Source organism: Sturnus vulgaris, chromosome 12 (genome assembly GCF_052056855.1).
Source record: "Sturnus vulgaris isolate bStuVul1 chromosome 12, bStuVul1.hap1, whole genome shotgun sequence".
Taxonomy (NCBI): Eukaryota; Metazoa; Chordata; class Aves; order Passeriformes; family Sturnidae; genus Sturnus; species Sturnus vulgaris.
Genome location: NC_142254.1, coordinates 17036949 through 17058536, shown reverse-complemented (window position 1 = coordinate 17058536; position 21588 = coordinate 17036949). Strand labels below are relative to the sequence as shown.

The following is a 21588-nucleotide window of genomic DNA, read 5'->3' as shown; positions in this document are numbered from 1 at the left end:
TCAAGGTCAAAAGATCTTCCACTGCCCTTTTTTCTAGAACAAAAGTCTAAAAGAATTGTTTGGACATTGATTGAGCAGTGTAAGCCTATTTACTGAGTCTGGAATTACTCTATGCAGGCCCCAAAAGCCTCCTGCTTCTTCCCCAGTGCCACAGTAATGAGACCCTTACCAGGCCATTAAAAAGAAAACATTTAAAATGGAGAACATGAAGTGTGTCATTAAGATGATCATGAAAGCTCTTCAAAGAAAATTGTAACAGCCGTGGCAATGCTGAGAGCGTTTCTGATTCCTTCATCAGGTTGGACCTGCAGATATGATGGATGGGAACCTGACCCTGCAGGCTGTGATATCTGAGAAGGCAAACACCATCCTAAAAGATGGCAACAACAGCATGAGTCTTTTCCAGCTCTACAAGTCAGTGACATCTGTCCTTAATCAGCAGATCCAAGAGGAAAGTTTTAACATGTCTTTACAGAAAACTACACGAAAAGAGGTCAGCAAAACAATGTCATATAATGGATTCTTCATATTCTTTCAAAGCTCTTAAGTAATAAAAAGCTCACATATCACTACTTGAAATCAATGAAAGTTTCAAGTTTCTAGCATCTGTCTCAGAGCTTGGCACAGGTTTCAGCTAGTTTTCACTATTTGTCTACATAAATTATTTGTTTTATCACTCATCAGTAAAACAGTTAATTCTCAATTGTTATTTCATTAATTTAAACTAGTTCATCTAAACCTGATTTTCCAAAGCGATTTAAATATCAATAAAATGGCATCTCCAGTGGGATAAATATTCTATTTAATTTCCTCCAAAAGCACTAGATGGCAGGTAATTTTCTTTTGTCCATTTTAGCCACCAGTTGATGTTTCAGTCATAAGCTGATATTTGTACAGTGCTTTGAGTGCCTCAGATGAAGAGATCTAGAGAATGCATCCTTCAATTAAGATTCATTATTTGAATAACATCAATCACACATGGCTCTGCTTTCTCTGGAAGTGGCATTTACGCAGTAATTCACATACATTAGTACAAATTCTCACAAGTAACTCTCCTTGCTCTTAATGGATGTTAAGTGTATGAATTCTCTGTGCTGGGAGCTAACATAAAACTCATGATTATATAATTACTAGGGCAAGTGGCATCTTGTCAGTAGAGCTAATATCAGCTCAAATGATTCTTATTGTGGAGTCTTACTCTACTGCATAACTTACAGCGAGCCTGGCTGCCAATACACAGCACTACTTTCACAGTCCTAATTAGCATCTTGTTCCTTTGTCTAATTATCCCTTTTCATCCCAAGCTCCGAGGGCTGATGCTGACAACTCTCTCTGTTGTTAACATAACATCAATGCAGACTGCTCTGAAGATGTCAGAGGTACTGAAAGAAATCACTTATAGGAGTGAAGAGCTGTCTGTCTCAGCACAGGTAAGAAGTAATTCATCTTGTATCTCTTCACACTAAAGTAGAGACTTTAATTATCCCGCTGTCCGTGGAAGAGTTTCAATGCCTTATAATTATCTGTTCTTACCCATATTTTCAACTATACCAGCATGTGTATTTTGACTCTCTTTAGAGTAAGTAAATTCAACTCTCAGATATTGTCTCAGCAATCTCTACAATCCAGGCTATGACCGTTATATTTATCATATATTTGTGAGGCAGAACCCTTAACTTTTAGTCAGAAACATGTCAGGGTGCATGTTTTCTCCTGTAAAGTGCTTTTAGAACCCTGAAGAAGAACAGCTTCAAGAGGGTTTTTCTAGAATTGCCCACATTCATTCATCCTGGCACTGCACAAAATGCATATAGGCAATAGTCAAAGGAACGTGTCAGCACTCAGAGGAACTGGGCACAAATGTGCAGGTTGGTCTCACAAAAGCTTCTCGAATCTTGTCTGGCAACAAGACATTATTATGCTATTTATTCTATGCTATTTATGCTTACAGGGTGAGCATACAGCAGGATAGTATAAACTGCCACTGGAGGAAGTTTCCCAAATATGCCGGCAATAAAAACAGCTGTCCTGATCTCTGATGTATTATAGAGCTGGAGCCAGGCAATGGCTTGGGAGCATTTCAGCAGCATGTGGTTAACATTGGCAAGACAAGAACAGCTCAGGTCCAGCCCTCACCCTACAGAAAGGCTGCTCAGCGTTCACAGGCTGTCATGTGTCCAAGCCTGCAGTGAATTTGCCTGGCTCATTCACTATCCTGGGCTAAGATCTGGCCAGTGCTTTCCCAGTCACAAAACTGCATCCAGGCACAAAATAAAAATTGTAAAACTTATTATTCTTTGGCACTTAGCACTTTGGCACTAAGATAGAAATGTATAACCTAATTTACTACTTTACTGTACATCTAAAAGCTATCCTTGCCCAGGGTTTGACAGGCACGTTATTCATCTTTTTATGGATTATATCTGTAGAAGCAGGCTGCATTTTTTATGCCTGTATTCCATTTTGGTGTACCATCTAGTATATGATCTTTATTAGCATTTGAAGTATTATTCCAGCACAAATAATTATAGTAAAAACAGCTTTAGCCACTAATAGTCCCAAGAGATTACTGACGTTGCAATATTCAGTAAATTACACAAGTGTCACTTCTGTAATTTGTAGTGCCAGCACATATAAACTGCTCCCTGTGTTTGTCTTGCAGGTGGAAGCCAGCAACACTCTGAAACATGTCAGTGCCTCCTTGCTTGCTGTAAACACAGAGCACAGTAGAGATGGTGAGGAGTTAAAGGAAGCAGCCAACTATCTGTTTAATGCAGTGAGCAATGTTCTTAAAGCTTCTGTAGAAATCAGAGGTGGGAACACTTCAGTGCCAGACGCAGAACAGGTAATTTAGATTTGGTCCAGTTTGTACTGTGCTATATGTGAATATTTGTTTGCTTTGGGAGGTTTTTAAAATCTCTGGTGCCTCCTGTATTTTTAAATTGGTGCTGGGAAGGGTTCATTGTGACACCATGATGGACTTGAATATGAGAGGAAATTTCTCCCCAGTTAGATATGTTAAGATTGAATGTCTGGTAATGAACATGATAGAGGCCTTTTAAAATTTGTTACATTGAAAGATGAACAGGACAGAGAACACAGTATCATCTCTGACCTCTAATCGATGACAAGCACATTGTGATTTTTTTCAGATTTGCTTCTATCTCCTCCCTTTGCCCCATAATTCAAGGAAGCCACAGGTATTAAATATTCATGATTGCCACCCCTACTTCACAGCTTGAACCAGCTCTGGTTGCTGCTTACTCTTTTGCAGAAAGCTCTGATTATCTGTTCAAAAAGATGCAACGTGATTATTTTGCCCTACCCTTTCCTTTGTATATATTAATTGTCACAGCTGACTCTGTGAGTTTCCTGGGCTGAACATACTTTCATTTCATCACTGCAAGGGAGTAGAGATGAAATAAATCTAACCTGACAGAAAAGATTATGAACTGGACAAATGTCCCAACAATAACCCACTAATAATACACAACTGATATGTAATTAGGTGTTGCTTTTCCAAGTAACTAAACATTAACATGTGAAGCTAAGGGCACTAATACAAAAGTACATGAGTATATTGATTGATGTCATGCTTATAATTTCAATGTGTAGAAGTTATAAATACTATACAATATAGAAGTAAAATCTGTAAGGCATTTATTTGATATCTGCAATGTTTCAATGAGAATTACAGAAGCTGAATTGCAATAGAATAACTTTCTCTGAGATTAGGAAGCTCATCACCAAGTTTGTCAGCTTAGTAAAATACCAAAATTGAATGGAAGCAATGACAAATAATGTGCAGCTTGATGATCCTGAGTAAGTTTCCTCCTCTAATTCTTTTCCAGAGTTCAGTGTCACACCAGCTCCTGAGTACAGTTGAAAATCTCCAGAGTGCCCTTCTGTTTGGGAAGGCACCGGGTGATGAGCCAACAGTCCTCACCTCTCCCTCTGCTACAATGTACATGCACAGGTAACAGCTGCAGAGTCACCCACTGAAGCTTCTGAGAGCTACAAATGTTAATTCAATTGTACTTAAACAGAATCTTTGGAACTAACTAAATATTGTAGCATAATGACAATTTCAATAGTGCAACAAGGCTGTTAGTGACTGGTAGTGAGAACAGCTTGGACTCCAGGAGCATCAGCTTAAAAATGCCCATGCTGTGTGTTCTTTAACCAGCAGAGGATTGACTACAATTTCCTGAATGAGGCAGTAGTCACTTACTTTTGAAATTATGTAGAAAACTCATGTCATGCCAGCTAAGGGTTTCTTTTCTTTTCCAAGTTGCCAATAATGACATGTTATATGGAACTGTAACCAGCTTGGCAGAAGCAAATATAATCCTGAGGAGCCTGACGAGCATTTGCCATTCCCTATAATCATCCCTAAATTGTTCCCTGAGAGCCTGGTTTTCATCCACATCAATCTGTGCATTCAAATCAAGAGCATGTTCACACAGAAATCAAGTCCTTCAAATAAGTACATCTTGGTATATCTTTCTCTCCAGATATGCCAATTTCACCCCTTTTCTGATGATTCTGTGGTAGCATTATGTGGAGTACTTCATTAAGGACAGATTCATGTATGAAGTATTTGTTGGTAGACTTAGAAATAGTTTTGCAACTAAGTTATACTCATTAAGAGAGAAAGCTTTCTCTGTAAATGTGAAGTCCATGTTATTGATGTTTGGGTTTTTTCTGGTGTTTCTCTTTACTTTTATTATTTTTTTTCTCTTTTATTCTGCTTTGCTTATGCCCAACCCTAACTGGACAGATTACAAATAGAAAACATGGATAGCACATCCATTAACATCTCCAATTCCAGCTCTGCCAGCTTTACTCTCCCACCTGCTTCTTCTCTCAGTGTTTCAGGAGTTGATGGTGAAACAGTGGATATAAGGGCAAGTAAAGAGCTTTTATCTAACTCTATCTGATATCCAGTTTACATTCCTGATCTAATGGTTTTAGGATCGTTTATCCTTTCACAGAGAACACACGAGCACACATCATTCCTCCTGTCATGCCAAGAAAATAATTTGAAAATATTGGTCAAAGAAGCCTTCATTTACGTTAATTGCATGAGGTTGGTTCAGCAAGTTAAGGACAACTGAATTCTTAAATTCCCCATCCCATCAGCCCCTTACATACACTTTGATTCACACATACATGGCAGGAGCAGGCAGTGGAATGAATCAATACCTATAAATCTGTTTGCTGTTTGTTTACATCTCATGCTCTGAGATGGATGCAATGGCTCAGAGTCCAAATCACATTCAAATTAACCTACGGCAGCCTTTTTTCATCCCAGCAAGCAACACCTGAGTGTGGGGCACTCAGATCCTGCAGGAGACAAGAGTGATGATGTCCCCCCCATCTGAATTAGGACATGGACTTTTTTCCCTCAGAACAATAGATTGCATATAATTGTCATATTTTCATAATAAATTTTCTGAATATCTCTCTGGTTGATTTGACCCTCTCAGGAGAACCCTAAAATACCTGCAAACATTTGGTTTTTTCCATTGCACCTTTTCCAACTCTGCCGAAAAGGTGTCACAGTATATGGAAACAATAAAGATTGTTGTACACATTTCAGAATGAAAATCACTTTCAAGGTTTATAGACTCACCTTAGAGATAAGGTAGAGTCTTATTTTAATCTGGATACAGACTTCTTGGAAGTCGACTTCTATTTGGATCTAAGCTCAATCTTTCACTATTCAGCAATTCAGAGTGTGAATAAAATGAAATATTGACAATAGCTCAGTTCTCTGATTGTTAATGTCTTCTAACAGATGGTGAGCTTTGCCATGAATCCCTTTTTCTCCAGTGACAACAGTTTTGACATCAGTGGAACAGTGGGAGGTCTAAGTCTAACTGATCTGGATGGTTTGATCATACCAGTCAGCAACCTCGAAGAGAACATTGAGGTAAACCCACTATTTCCTAACTTTCACCCTCTTTTCCTATTTTTACCTTTCTCCATTGACAAACAATCTTTTGTGTTATCATTTGTGAGGTGAACACAAATGCTGGTAGTGTTCATTACATTAGGTAATGGCCTGATGCTGTCTGTAGTTGTGATGGAAGGATTTGTGCGATGTGGTAAAAGAAATAACAAATATTTCTGTCTTCTCTTGAAAAGGAGGCACTTTATTCTTCCTTTAAATGAAAGTAAGAATGCTAATGGCTGTGGAAATAGATTCCAGATTAAAGTCATCCCAAAGCACCATGTGAAGTTTGATTTCATCATCCAACCACTGTATCTATTGTACTACTTTTTGGCTTCCTAGCCCATGTGTAAAATGACATCTAAATCATTCATATGTGCACTTCATGCGGCCAGTGTCTCAGTCATAACCACAGTTCTCAGTTCAGAAATGCACTAAGGGTCATAGGCTTTGTGATGAGTCTACATAGATTTTAAATTAACTTTTCAGAGGTTAGTTTACATTATCCAGAAAATTACTTTGAAAGTGATATTTTTCCTGGCCATGCTTTCCTGATGTTACAAAAAACCATAATCTAGCATGTGGCTGCATGCTAAGAAGAAAAATGCTTTTCTGTATTTAAACCTAAGTCTTTCTGTTTAAAAACAGATCATCTTACCACGGCTTTCAGCAGCTGAGGAAGATAAGATTCTGTTGAAGCTGGGCAATTACAGCACTTTTCAAGTCAATGTTACCTCAGAAAACACATCTATAGTGATCCACCTGGAATCTGAACATGACATCCCACTAATACTTTACTTGGGGTATGGTTATCATCCAAATGAAACCAACTATGACATGAAAAATCATCTGTTCTATAAGAAAACTCCTGGAGGTAAGATAAGTGGTTAGTGACCCGTGAACTTGCAGAATGAGCCTTGAGCATGAGTTCAGGTGTCTAGCTGGAAATAAACTTCATGCTTCAAAGTTCCAATCTCATGAATAAAGTTTTCATTAAGAGGAGCAAAGATTGGGATGATTTGATCAATGATTTTCTAAGAATGATTTCACACTTGTTTCTTTGGTTTATTTATTACATGACATACAGCTCCATGCTTCTGAATTAGCCTTTCTATATACACATTGAAACAAAAATATTTATGTTCAAGGTGAGATAAACAGCTGGGTTCTCAGCCCAGAAGAACTCATTTTTGGAGTGGGAACCTACTATTTCATGGTTTTACAAGATATGGGAACGGATTCAACAGTCTACAATGGGCTAACCATAAATGCCACTTGCTTTGCATCCCGCTGTGTATTTTGGGATGAGCACCAGGGAGGCTGGAACAGCTATGGATGTCATGTAAGTAGAGCAAAACAAAACAATGTGTCTGTTACAAAGCCAGCCCTCATAACCACCATCATGTAGTAACTGACACCATAAAATAAGATCATTCTGAGATGTTTTAATAACTCAAGAAGTTTAGTCATATTGATCTCATCTTTGAACAACATTTCCATTTCTATTTCTTGAGATGAGCTTCTATATAAGACGAAATGGAACCATTCTGACAAGGCCATAATACACTGTAATGCCCATTTCTGGTTAGGTGTTAGAATTAATATTCCTTATTGGAACTTGAATAGTTTGGTGAGCAGCAGTTCTCTACACTAACTTACCAATCTCAGCACTGTCTTTTCATTTGCTTGGTAAGTCATCTAACACTTTTATCAGGAATATTTTCTGGGTTTCAGGTAGGACCAAAAACAAATCCTAGCAGCACACAGTGCCTCTGCAACCATCTGACCTTCTTTGGGAGCTCCTTCTTTGTCATACCCAATGCCATAGATGTCAGCAAAACAGCACAGCTGTTTGGTACCTTCGTGGACAATCCTGTGGTGGTGACAACTGTAGGATGCATCTTTCTGATATATGTGCTTGTACTTATTTGGGCTCGAAGGAAAGACATCCAGGATGATGCCAAAGTAAGTCTCCAGCTAATAAAGCCAATGTATTCAGGCCAATTCCCACTATGCCTAGCCTGTTTTAACAGGAAGTCGTTAACCAATCCTACTCCTTTCTCTGTAACTGTCTGTTTACTGGTAAGTAAACACTATTCACAAGATCACAAATTCCTACTCACAGCTTTCAGGAATTTGTACTTACAGGACAGCTAACATGCTGCTCGTGTTGTGTGGCTCTGCAGGTGAAAATCACAGTCCTGGAAGACAATGACCCCTTTGCCCAGTATCGTTACCTTGTGACAGTTTTCACAGGACACCGCCGTGGCGCAGCCACAACCTCCAAGGTATCAGTGGCACCCTGTGGGAGGAGAATTTATTTGCTTAGAGAACTGGATGAATAAAGGAGCACCTGAGGCTATTAAACAGGACAGCTCAAATGCACTGTCTGAGCCAGAAAACCCTTAGGTTTGATGAAAGGAGAAAAAAATCACACATAGGATTGAGATATGAAAATCTTCATTTTGCCTTTTTATTTTCCAGGTGACTCTCACCCTCTATGGACTGGATGGAGAGAGTGAGCCCCACCATCTAAATGATCCTGATACACCAGTCTTTGAACGTGGAGGAGTGGATGTTTTCCTCCTCTGTACCTTCTTCCCTCTTGGGGAACTGCAGAGTATTAGATTGTGGCATGATAATTCAGGGGATAGTCCGTCCTGGTAAGTGGAGGGCTGGAGATGCTGGGAAGTAAAAATCCACAAATAATTTTTTGTAATGACAGCAGCTTTCCCTTTCTAGCACTTGAAAATTATCCTTTCTGCAGAGAAGAAGTGTTAGATTTTTGTTTTTGCAGCTGAATAGACCAAATCAAAGCCTAAACTGCAGGACCAGGACTGCTTTCCATATCCCATGTCCAGTACAGGATGGGCTATGTCCTGTGCCTTACAATTTAGTCACCCTAAGAAGCTGAAGGCCAGAGTTTGTCCCCCACAGCTCTGGATTTTACACTCAATGACATGTGACTGTGCCCTGTGTGTTTTTCCAACAGGTATGTGAATCGAGTATTAGTCCATGATCTGGCATGGGATCAGAAATGGTACTTCCTCTGTAACTCTTGGCTAGCCATTGATATTGGAGAATGCATCCTAGATAAAGTGTTCCCAGTAGCAACAGAACAGGATCTGAAGCAGTTCAGGTACCTCCTATTTAATGGATTATTTTACTCTTCATAGCAGTCAGTCTGGAAAAACAAGCATGAAAAAAGCAGACCAAAGCCCTAGAAAAAAATGAAAACAAGGAAGGTCTTTCCACTGTCCTTAAAGGGCTCTAAACAAGGGAGAGAGGGAGGATGGTTACATAAATCTAATCATTACCCTAATAGTAGTACTATACTGAAAATATTGGTGCTAAAGGATAGCCTGACAAACCTACAGAAACCCAAACATCTTCTCTTAGGTGTAATTTTCTTAACAATTTCAATAGGAACTATTCACTTTGCCTCTATGCTGTGGCCAAAAAGAAAGGACATAAGTAGCTATGACCATTCCATGCAAATCAAGCCATGATATTTCTCCTAGTTACTACTTCTGCTGATGGTGCCTACAAGCATGAACAGGTTGAGACCCTGAACTAGGGCTTTGTTCTTTCCTCTCCTTTCTACATATCCATTTGATTTCCCTCTTCTCCTTCCCAGCAATCTGTTTTACATGAAGACTTCCAAGGGTTTCCAGGATGGACATATCTGGTACTCAGTTTTCAGCCGCTCCCCACGAAGCTCCTTCACGCGAGCCCAGCGTGTGTCCTGTTGCTTCTCACTGCTCCTCTGCACCATGCTGACCAGCATCATGTTCTGGGGTGTGCCAAAGGATCCTGCTGAGCAGAAAATGGATTTGGGTAACAATCCTCACCATTGCTTGGGCAGGCAAATGGAGAGACAGCAGAATCTGGGAGCAAGAGTCGAATAAATGTTTTTTTTTCACAAGAGAGAGACTTGATGATTTATTTTGCCTGGGGTAATTTTTCCTTCTCTCCTCTGTTTGCCCTTGACAGGTAAGATTGAGTTCACATGGCAGGAAGTGATGATTGGCTTTGAGAGCTCCCTCCTCATGTTCCCCATCAACCTGCTCATTGTCCAGATCTTCAGGAACATACGACCCCGGCCAGCCCAGCAGGGCAGAGAGAAGAAGCCAGGAAAGAATGGCCGAGTATCCCCAAGCCTGCCTCCCACCCCAGGGCCCACCCAGGCTGCCTCTCTCACTCCAGAGGCTGTGGCAAAGGCAAGTCCCAGTGAGTCCTGCACTGCCCTCTGCTGCCACACACTACCGGCTCCACAGATTTCCCTGTTCCGATGCCCTTCAACCTGTCTGAAGAGAAAAGCCAATTACCACTGGTGCAAAGCATTCATTTGCCCACCTAAATGCAATCCTTCATTAAGGTCTGCCTTTGTACATCCCAGCCCTTGCAGTTATTGGGTGTGACAAAATCACTCTGTTCAGGAGTTAAAACAAACACTAAGCAAGACAGTGAAGATAACAGGTATCATGGACCACATCTGCCTCAGCTTAGGTCCTCACGCTGCCCTTTTGAGCCCCAAAAGCTGCCTTGCTGGACTCACTGAAATCTGCCTGTCACATCCAGCACTGTAGGATGTGCTATTCTTATCCATTCTGGAGATTTTAGCAGTTGGTGCAGCTCCCAGCCAGTGGTACTGTCAGATCACATCAGCTTAAGCCACTGCAGCCAGAGTCACCGCTGTGTTGCTGCTCTTTCCTAGGACATAAGAAGAATTGCCAACTCACTTTTTAAAGCCCTGAAGACTCCATCGCTCATCTCAGTGCCAGACCTTGAAAAATCAACTAATATCAACACACTCCTGTCATTGGTTGAGGACATCATCTTTCAGCAGAACAGAGCTGAGCAAGGGTTTTATGATGAGAGCAAGAAGGATGACCCTATAACTGTCACATTGGGTGCTATGGATATCCAAGGTAAATAACACACTATGAAATGCCTGCTGAAACCTTTGCAGTGAAAATGATGATAGCACTGGATGTGATGACCCAAGCTCTTCTTACATTCTCACTCAAAGGCAACTACAGAATCACAGAATAGCTGAGGTTAGAAGGGATCTCTGGATCCCACCATGTTGCTCAGAGCAAGGGCAGTGGGATTGCCCAAGAATAAATCAGTCAGATGCTGAATATCCCCAAGGATGAATATTCCACAAATTGTCTCAGCAACCAACTCCAGTGTCCAACATCTACGTTTTTTCTTATGTTCAGAAATTTCCCATGTTTTAAGATGTGCTCATTGCTTCTTGTTTTTTCACTGCTCCACTGAGCACCCAACTAAGTGAAGGCAACTGTGAAATCTCTGTTTCTTTTGCTGTAGAATCAAATGTTTGCTACCAGTCTGGCTTGGGAGCTGAATCAGCATCTTCAAATGAAAAGACTCACAAATATCATTTGCCTCACAAACTATTTGACCTGCCCTTTTATTTTTTTCTTGGCCTTGTGCTCTTTTTCCTTTCAGTCTGGCTCTCAGTTAAAGAATATATGAGTAAACAATCTCACTGATTTCATTAAGACTCACATTTGGCTTTTGCAGAGAATCTTCCAAGCTACTAATTACACAGCTAAACCATGAACAAACTAACAGTTGAGATGATCTGACCTGTCTATTAAGATTTTAGGACTGCTGTTTAACTCAGTTGCCTTCTGGAAAAAGTTCCAGGCCATTCCAGCAGAAGAGCAGTAAGCTTTAGTACTAAAGCTACTTTTACATGTCTCTTCATATGTTAATCTTCACTTCATCACATTCGTGATCTTTAGCTCCATTTCTACCACCCTTTGTATGAACATTGTTTTAATCTGGGACTATTTATTTTCTAAGTAAATAAATAATTCTTTGCCTGCAGAAAAAACAAGAAGTCCAACTCCAGAGAACAGAATTTGTGACCAGCTGAAATACAGTGATTACTATCGCTGCTTGTACATGCAACTCCACCATGTGGAGATGGAACTGGAATTACTGGGGGCCCATAAATTTCAGATGCCTCAGAGTTATACACAAGCTGTTTGTCAGGTTCAGCATATGAAGAACCTCCTAGAGAACCAAATCTGCTCATCAGCATCCATCACTGAGGGGTAACCCAGTTCTCATTCTCACTATAAGTAAATTCAGGTCATGAATTCAGAGTTGGATAGGATGACAGAGCCCAAATAATTACTGCTTAACATGTGCTAGATAACTATTATTACATCTGTAAAAATAAGCCTCACTATTATACCACTGCAGGAGCTACAAAGAAATTTCCATGTACTGTGAACTGCATACAAAGGCAGTAATGACAGATCATTGCTGTTTGTCATTTTTGCCTCCAAAGTGGAAAGTTATAATACAATGCCATGTGATAGTAAAGGGCTGGAATAATCACCCAACTCCAAAGTCACAGAAGTCTCTTAAAATGTATGGATAAAGAAAAATTAATAAGCAGACAAAAATAGTTCAGTGAAATATGATAATTAGGTTGGAAGTATTGAAAACAATTGCACTAATTACGTCACTTGACTATTATGGTGATCACAAGAGATGCATTCCACAGCTTTAATGCACTCATAGCTTTGTCAATAATTCTACTGGAGATTCAATTATGCATGAACTGAGGAGTAAATAAGCCCATCACATTTATTTTGATTTTAGCTGATCTCTGCACACTTCCTCATTATTTTTTCTCACTGTACTTTTCAGTATCCATATATCCTGTATAACTGCATTAATTAAAAGAATATTTTGATTTTATATCATGAGATGTTGCCTATTCCCAGTGAACCTGATGGCTGCGATTTTGATTCCTGTTCCATCCCAGACCAATTTTTTTCTCTTCTGGTTGACTCTCAAGGTGGTCCCACACTCCCAACTTGTCCAGTGATGACAAGAAAAGTTCTTCTCCCAGAGGGCTGCCCTGGTGGTTTGTGTTCATTGCTTGGTTCCTTGTGGCAGCCACCAGTGGTGTGTCTGGGTTTTTCACCATGCTCTATGGACTCCATTATGGCAAAGAGAACTCCATCAAGTGGCTCATCTCCATGGTCATCTCCTTCTTGGAAAGTCTTTTCATCACACAGCCCTTAAAGGTGAGAGCCTCAGAAATACAACCATTGGCCAAAATGAACTCACCTGGTGCCATTGCAGGAAGACAATGTAACATGCTCTAAACAGCTACAGGATTTAGGATATAAAATGGGAAGTCTTTGCCCTCAAAACAAGAGCAGGCAGGTGGTTTACAGAATTCTGCTGGTTTTTGCTGACATTAACTCCAAGGGAGTTTCATCTCCCTTGCTTCGTCAGGGTTTAATGAGGTTTCTGACTAGTGAGGATGTGTCACAAAATCAGTTTAACTGGACAAACCCCAGCACTGTGCACTGTTTTCTTGTTTATGGGCTTCAGCTGCATGGGTTCAACAAACCCAGAGCTCAATTGTTTTCCTGCAGTGCCTGGATCCAAAGGGAACCAGGTCAAAGCCAAATGAAATGGGAATATGGTAAGTCTATAGCTGATTTTTTCCAGGTGCTGGGATTTGCTGCTTTTTTTGCTCTGGTTCTGAAGAAGGTGGAACATGAGGATGAAGAAAACACAGCTATTGATGGACCTTTATCTGCACCAGGTAACTGCTTGCAAAGTTAAAAATTCTTAAAGAAAGTGCAGAATTCTCCAAGCTTTTGGAGTGCTTTATGAATGAATATGTGACTAAGCTTAACTGGCTTGCAACAAAACCTGTAATTATTCCACAACTTAGTGAAAATAAGTAAATGACCAGTAAAAAATGCATCCTTCATGAAGACTGGTAGCTCTTTATCTGACAAGCATAACTAAAACCTCTCACAAAGAAATTTCCCATATCCTTTAAGCCCAATATGGACCTTCTCAGGTTACATACTTTTCCACAGCCACAATTATCTGCATTATTTCCCTAAACTGAACAGTGGCTTCTGCAGTCATAATCATATCTAAATAAAGCCTTCAGCAGCAGACAGGAATCCTAGGGCACAGCAAAGTTATCTGATCTACAACTTCCTCCCTGATCAGCCTCAGGCTATGAATACACCACCTTCTGAGATGCTCAGCCTAGACAGAGACACCTGGACCACACCTGGTCCTAAACCCAACACACCGTGCTTGTGAGCTCCTTCCCTCCCCACTGTTTGCCTTACAATTGCTATGGTAATTGTTTAAATCACATCCTCTGTATCCCTGAGGGAAAGCATTAGATAGAAATGCATCCTTAGAAAGTCCAAACAAACAAAAAGCAGGACATGGATGATCAATTGACTAATTCCAGGGTTCACTGCTCTCCCCCACAGGTGATTCACACCCTCTCTTTGGGGTCAGAAGGGACAGTAGAAGCAATATTTACCGGCCACCTCCTGCTGCTGATGTGGAGAAAATGAAAATCAGCTGCATGAAGGAGCAGAAAGCATTTGCCCTCATCAGAGAAATCCTGGGTATTACCCATATTACCCAACTAGATTATCTTGTTTTATTCATTAATACTCATCAGTAATTTTACATAAGTGAAAATACTGCTCTCTTGGGTGACAAAGTTTTGGCATATCTTCATTTTTCTGCCAGCCGTTATGATGTAGAGACAGGCGGTTCCATGGCAGCTGGAGCTGCAGGGAGGTGGGAATGTTAGCTGGAGATAAAAGTGTGACTAAGGTTCCATGGTAAAGAAACACATCACAAACATGAGAAAGAAAAAAGAAAGGATAAAAGGAGGAGGTCAGCAATTAAGCGAAGCTGAAATCTAAGAGCAAATGGAGGCCATCTTTCTAAAAGCAGATAGTATCTATAGATAATGATTTATGCCCCTGTTCTATTTCCTCTAAAATCAATGGCAAAAAAAAAAAATTACCTCAATTTCACTTGGAACAAAGTTAGACTACTAATTTTATTTGGAGCTGCCATGACTACTTCTAGTCAGCCTTCCCACTTATTTTCTTGACTGCTACTCATATTCCAAATGTGAAGCACTTAAACTGCAGCACATTGGAGCAGCTTGGGTGCATTCATTAGCACTGGTCACTCAGAGTCTACAAAGCACCTCCTTGGCCTAATAGGTGCTGACAGCAGTAATCATTCATGCAATTTATTTTGAGCAGCATTGTTAATTCAGAGCTCACATGCGCTGTCTCTTCCTGTTTTTTTTTCCAGCATATCTGGGATTTTTATGGATGCTGTTGCTGGTTGCCTATGGGCAGAGAGATCCCAATTCCTACTATTTAAACAAACACATTAAGCACAGCTTTACAGATGGATTCCAGGATGTCTACAGTTACCAGGATTTTTTCACCTGGGCGAACACTACTTTACTCAAAAATCTTTATGGATCATATAAAGGTGCAGAGTTACATTGTTTCCCTTCAGCTTGCCAGATTCTGAAACATTATTTTTAATACTTATCTCTAACTTGCATATTTGAGTGGAGAAAGGGACTGTGACTGTATAAGGCTAGCAAGGAATCTTACAATATGAATACCAGTGGATAACAAAACCCCACAGTTTGACCTCAAATTAAACATCCGCTGGTATTTTCCTTACATTTAATATAACCCAAAAGTTCTGCCCTGCAATGCTAATTTTTTCACATTTTACATTACTTACTCCAGATATTCAGATATGGCTTCAGTTTTACACAACTTTCTTTTCATAGTAAAAAAAAAAGAATGGCAGACAGGTGGCACCACAAAGCTTTTCCTCAGGAGAGTTGTTTGTATCAGGACTTGGGTCAATTATGCAATATCAGCATGTTTCTATGTAGCCATAGCCAGTAAAATATGACGCATTTTCCAGCTCACATTTAAGGGTAAATATTGAAATACATTAGCAGAGTTGTTCTTTGGACATGACAAGACACATGAACATTGCATTAAGCTACACTTCTATGGGATTCGAGGTGAGTCACTTTCCCCCAGGCCTCACTTTCCTTCTGTATAAAATACAGATGGGGGTGACACAGAACTCTGTTATTGTAAATGTTATTTAAGAATTCAGTTCAAATCAATATGAGGGTTTAATTTGCGTGACTATTTTGCTTACAGTGTTTCCCAGAAAAGAAAATATGGCAAAATATAAATGCATCAGTGAATCATAAATGAAATGAAGAAATATTATGAATTTTATCATAATGTCAGTGCTGCTCTTTTCCATCCCCTCTTTAGGATTCATTACAGATGGCAATTCCAAGCTGGTGGGTAGTGCTCGAATTCGCCAAGTAAGAGTGAAAGGAGACACCTGCCCTATTTCTCCCAGACTCCAGCACGTAGTTGAGGAATGCCATGCTCCATACTCCCTACAAACAGAGGATACATCAGTTTATGGGGAGCACTGGAATACCTCAGTCTTTGATAACTCCTCTGACTTGAGCTCAGCATGGCGGTATCAGAGTCAGTCCAAACTCAGAGGATACCCAAGCTGGGGTAAATTTGCCATCTACAGTGGAGGGGGATATGTGATACACCTGGGAACAGACCCTAAAAATGCCTCCAGGTACCTCTTGTGTTCTTGTAAATTATCAGTGCATTGTCCATATGATACTGTCTCATTCCTGTATAAATTAGATCACTGCCTACACATTCTTTTGGCAGAATTCTCCAGTACCTTTTCAACAACGTCTGGCTTGACACCTTCACCAGAGCAGTGTTTGTTGAATTTACAGTCTACAATGCCAACGTAAACCTCTTCTGCATTATAAGCCTGATGTTTGAAAGCAATGCTTTAGGTGAGAGCCTTTCCTAAGTTACACATTTCTGGAGACAGCAAGCAATGCACCTACAGAAGATAGATTTACTCAATAGCAGTGTTTTCCTAGTTCTTTCTTCAGGAAAGACAAGTGTTTTAACAAATCTAATCAAGGGAGAATCAATGCAAATTTTCTAAACCATTTAAGAAAAATGCAGCACCACGGTAATATAGACTATAATGGAATATCTTATGTTTGCTTATGCTGTGGTCATCTGCTGCTGAAGAAACATGGTACTGAAACTTGATCTCAAGAATTTAGACAACATCAACAAGAAAAATTCGGTTTTCTAATCACTTCAGCTAATCAATACAATATTAAAACAAAAATGCAAATAACTGTTTTTTTTGTTCCAGATGACTTCTAATGTTTAGAAGTGTATAGTACACTTCAGGTTTTCCAGATTTGCACTGTCCATTCCTGATCAGATGAGTCCCTGTTCAGATCTGATTTGTAGCCTTCTGTTCTATGTAATCACTTCTGCATTTACAGTCCAGTTCAAACTCAGTCCTGCTGGGATTACTATTGTTCTATCACACAAGACTCAAGCAGACAAGCACTACCACTCTAAAAACCTTGACTCTCTGAAATTCCTGTTTGAGGAAAATTTCAAACCCTTATAGGGTTACTCACGTAGTGAAGTCTAAATCTTAGTTCAATGGTTTGATTCAGCCTCACGTTGACATGAAAGCAAGTGCAGAAATCTCACTGGTGAACTGAATTGTTTGAATTTGAGCAGAAAGAGCCCTGAGGTGGTCCCTGTTTGTTTTTAGGTGCTTTCTTCACAAGTGCAGAGCTGCAAAGTGTCCGGCTCTACCCCTACACCAACAGCCTCCACATCTTTGTGGTTGCAGCAGAAGTCATTTATTTCCTCTTCATTGTGTACTACATGACAGTACAGGTGAGGCTGAGAGCATTATCTTCTGCCTGCTCTTGATTTCACTTACAAAAGCTTTAGGACTGTACTTGATTTCAGTAGTGCTGGTGCTGCTACACCAATGGAAGATGGAATCAGGTACAGTGTCAGTATTAAATAATAGGAATGCAACACCTTATTTGGCTTGGATGCTGTTTTTGAGAAAGATAATAGGAAACTAGTGCAAGATGTAGTTTTATTAATGCAGAGCCCTCTATTGTGGAGGGCATTGTCCTAATGTTCAGAGGTGCATTGTATGATATGGAGTCATGAGACTGAAAGAGTAAAACTCCTCTCAGGGAAAGCTCCTGAAGAGTCTGAGATGGAGATACTTCCATAGCAAGTGGAATCTCCTGGAGATGGCCATTATATTGATTAGCTGGAGTGCTCTGTCAGTGTTTGTGAAACGGACAGTCCTTGGGACCCGGGACATCAGCTACTACCAGGAACACAAGGAGGAGTAAGTACTAATGCTCCTTAGTGCATCCTTTGTTGTTGCTAGTTACACAGAAATAAATCTATTTTTTCCTCTTCCCAGATAGACTCTTGACTGTGCTATATATTACTATCCTAGATGGCTATACATTCATGAAGCCTGTAAGTGTATCAGGGCTTAGATTTGTGTCAGCAATAGAATTTTCTTCTGATACTGCTTTAATAAAATCCAGCAAACCTGAGCACCAAGTTCCCTTTTTTTGGCTCCTACTTTCCTGTCTGCATCACCCTCTTGTGAACCTACAAGACTTTCTGCTACAGGACATCCACCCAGAAAGCACACAATCTGCCTTGTTCTTTGATGCAAAAAATCATTGGTTAGAGGAGAATAATGGAATATTTAGTACAGAATGGAAAATTATAGCATCTTTTAAAAATGGTCACATGAAAGACGATAGAATCACAGGATAATGAGCAGAATTTGGGCTACAGCCTAGACCTCCTCTCCTTAAAAATCTTAGCCATGCACAACTGAGCTTTTTGTGTGCACACAGTAGGAAGAGCAGGTGGGAACACTCAAGCAGGAACTCAGTAGCTCTCCACTGAAACCCCAGCACAGGGTAACAGGCTTTTCCAGCATACCCATTTATGCACTTCAAAGGATTCTGTGTGCATGGTATATTATGTATTTTCTTTTTTTCCCCCTAACAGCTCCATAAGCTTCAGTGAAACAGCGAGAGCTGATGCAGTTCTTGGCTACCTGATTGCATTCCTGGTGCTTCTCTCCACAGTGAAACTGTGGCATCTGCTGAGGCTCAACCCTAAACTGAACATGATCACTTCAACACTAAGGAGGGCATGGGGTGATATCTCAGGATTCATCACTGTTATTGCAATCATGTTCCTCGCTTATTCCATTGCTGTGAGTACCACGGTGCTTTCTCTTGTGTGCAGTCTGCTTCCAGGTACTGTTGGGTTAAATCAACTTTTTCTGAATGCTAAAAGCAACATAGCTTTGCCATGTAAAATGGAATAAAGCTGCCTGTCTAAATCTTAGTTTAGCAGCTTGGAGCCCAAGTCTTCTGTATGCTCTTCTGAAAGAGCAGTTAAAACACCCATTTGTCCGTTCTTTGCAAACTGAAATTTAGTGAAAAAACCAACACTGAGCTGAAAAATAAGGACTCTCCATGTGTAATAGATGTGACAAAGAACAAAGAACAGGAAAAAGATTTTCTGGCTAAAGCTTATATTGTGGAGCATTCAGAAAGTGCCATTTGCTGTTTGGCTAGTTTATAAGTGGGAAATAATGACCTTTTTTACATATCTAGTGGCAGGCTGAGCAGATATAAGACATGCTTGTATAAAAAGTCTTCAAGCTAAGCATATTTTGCAGCAAGGACTCTGATCATGACACAAGACATGATTTCTGTCTTCTGCAGGCAAACCTGATATTTGGCTGGAAGCTCTACTCTTACAAAACTCTCTTTGATTCGGCAGAGACCATGGTCAGTCTTCAGCTGGGAATCTTCAACTATGAGGAGGTACCACATCTAATTTTGAGAAGTTTACAACTGTACAATTGGTATCTCAGCTATCAAATATGCTTTGACCCAGCAAATAGAAGGACTTTCAATTAGTGTTAAACATTAATGTAATTTTGCAAGCTCCACATCTCCCTTTTAAAGCAGCCACACTTTTTTCTGAGCAAGAAAAAGACATTAAGTGAAACCTCTTTAATGTCCTGTTTTGACCACGAGGAGGCTCACAATGAACCTTTCATTAAGAAACCTGCTCACATTTCAACTAGAGATATTGCTAATTGATTACAAAAGTTTTGAGCAATTTCCTTAGAAAGCTACAGATAGAAATGTGAGCAAAGCCCTGTGTTTGTTCTGAACACCCTCTCTATCTTCCCAAGAAAGGCAAGGCCTTCCACAAGCGAACTTCATGTCAATTCTTTTTGTTATTCTTTATATACCACTTTTTCAGTAAGATCTTTCAAATTTTTCAATATCCTTTCAACATTATGTGTGGATTAATTCTTGGACATCTCTGACTGTGAAGTCCTCCTTGTTGCATGTTTTTAGGCCATAGATTCAATAGGATATGGGTGGCTTTGAAGATCAGTAATTTGGCACATTTTCACATCTACATCCCACTCATGTTAATAATGAAAATATATTCCTATGTTGTAGCTTGTATGAAAATTAGTGCTTTGATTTTTCACAACGCTTGGTTTTTAAGTGTCTCTGACAGTCTGACTGTGCTTCTTTGTAAAGCATAGAGTAAAATAAATGAAATACATACAGAAATTTAATATATTTTGAAAGCTGAGGCATTAGGAAGCTTCAGTTGTTCTGTGGATAAACAGATCTCCAGGCTTGTCAACTTTCCTGTGAAACTGTCATACCATTACAATCAAATGCAAACACTTAAAAACCCCCAAAGACTGCCCATATTCACACACATATATATATGATATTCTGTTGTCTTTGTACTATATCATATCAACAAAGGACAATACTGGAGCAGAAAATTTATATATCTGTATAATAGATATGTCATAATTGATTAGACACAGGATTTTTAAGGTGACAGACTTCTTATGGGGTCTTAACTGCTTGCATGTATATATGAAGGCATATATGTATGCTTTTTTGCTTTTTTTCTTTTATGTCTTACCTTATGCATTATACAGGTCTTGGACTACAATCCAATTTTAGGCTCCTTCTTAATTGGATCCTGCATCATTTTTATGACATTTGTGGTATTGAATCTGTTCGTTTCAGTGATTCTGGTTGCTTTTAGTGAGGAGCAGAAGCATTACCAGGTTTGTTCATCTAAGCTCTCCTACTTTTAAAATTTTTTGTTCAGTGCTTACTCAGGTATTCAACCATGGATGAAAACCGTGTAAATTCAGTCCAACTCTTAAGAAGGCAACATTTGCTCAGAAAGTACACTTCAGGTTTTCCAGATTTACACTGTCCATTCCTGTTCAGATGAGTCCCTGTTCAGATCTGATTTGTAGCCTTCTGTTCACATACTACATCCATCAAAAAACTCTTAGGCTTGTGCTGGGCTATATTGAAATTAGTGCCAAAACTGCTACTGAAGTACATGAGGCTTTACAACTCCTTTTAAAACTCTCACTGTGAGTTCCTGACCCATTCAAGCTATTGCTAGTGCAGTGTGAAATCTATCTCAGCACTCCATTACTACCCAGAATTTGTCTATGTTTTAAATAAAGTCAAGGGAGATGAAAACAAAGGATATAGGTGATAGAAGACAGGATATAGATTTAGTTTTTCTCATCTACTCCATCTAGCGTCTCATTATGTATATAAGCTGTATGGGAGCTGGCAAGTGCACCGCAGGCTCCTGTAGAGGTTTCCATGGGATTTGACAGCCAAAATTTCTGTAGTGTCCATACTCATCTGGGACTTCTGTCTGGATATAAATATTGACATGATGTTTTGCTTGGCAGTCACTCATGCTGCCAAGTATGAGTAGAGATTTTGTCTTGCAACTTGCCCTGGCTTC

The 21588-nt window shown here is 39.8% G+C and overlaps 2 protein-coding genes across 2 annotated transcripts in view; one reads left to right on the top strand and one right to left on the bottom strand.

Moving 5' to 3' along the window:
- The window catches only part of BCO1 (beta-carotene oxygenase 1), a 43380-nt gene extending 35171 nt beyond the window's left edge, over positions 1-8209 (bottom strand). The window contains exon 1 of the mRNA XM_088172068.1: positions 8103-8209. The gene's annotated coding sequence lies outside the window, so the exon portion shown is untranslated. The remainder of the gene's footprint in view (positions 1-8102) is intronic.
- Positions 1-21588, top strand: part of PKD1L3 (polycystin 1 like 3, transient receptor potential channel interacting) — a 35898-nt gene that overhangs the window by 13384 nt on the left and 926 nt on the right. Inside the window, exons 16-42 of the mRNA XM_088171791.1 lie at positions 299-493; positions 1305-1430; positions 2663-2845; positions 3852-3976; positions 4781-4907; positions 5801-5935; positions 6605-6830; positions 7105-7298; positions 7691-7921; positions 8143-8244; positions 8441-8619; positions 8949-9095; positions 9594-9793; positions 9950-10176; positions 10674-10887; positions 11817-12030; positions 12813-13032; positions 13466-13555; positions 14238-14400; positions 15110-15295; positions 16117-16444; positions 16543-16676; positions 17471-17598; positions 17913-18073; positions 18760-18970; positions 19488-19589; positions 20747-20878. Coding sequence (XP_088027917.1) covers positions 299-493; positions 1305-1430; positions 2663-2845; positions 3852-3976; positions 4781-4907; positions 5801-5935; positions 6605-6830; positions 7105-7298; positions 7691-7921; positions 8143-8244; positions 8441-8619; positions 8949-9095; positions 9594-9793; positions 9950-10176; positions 10674-10887; positions 11817-12030; positions 12813-13032; positions 13466-13555; positions 14238-14400; positions 15110-15295; positions 16117-16444; positions 16543-16676; positions 17471-17598; positions 17913-18073; positions 18760-18970; positions 19488-19589; positions 20747-20878 — 4680 coding nt within the window. The remainder of the gene's footprint in view (positions 1-298; positions 494-1304; positions 1431-2662; positions 2846-3851; positions 3977-4780; positions 4908-5800; positions 5936-6604; positions 6831-7104; positions 7299-7690; positions 7922-8142; positions 8245-8440; positions 8620-8948; positions 9096-9593; positions 9794-9949; positions 10177-10673; positions 10888-11816; positions 12031-12812; positions 13033-13465; positions 13556-14237; positions 14401-15109; positions 15296-16116; positions 16445-16542; positions 16677-17470; positions 17599-17912; positions 18074-18759; positions 18971-19487; positions 19590-20746; positions 20879-21588) is intronic.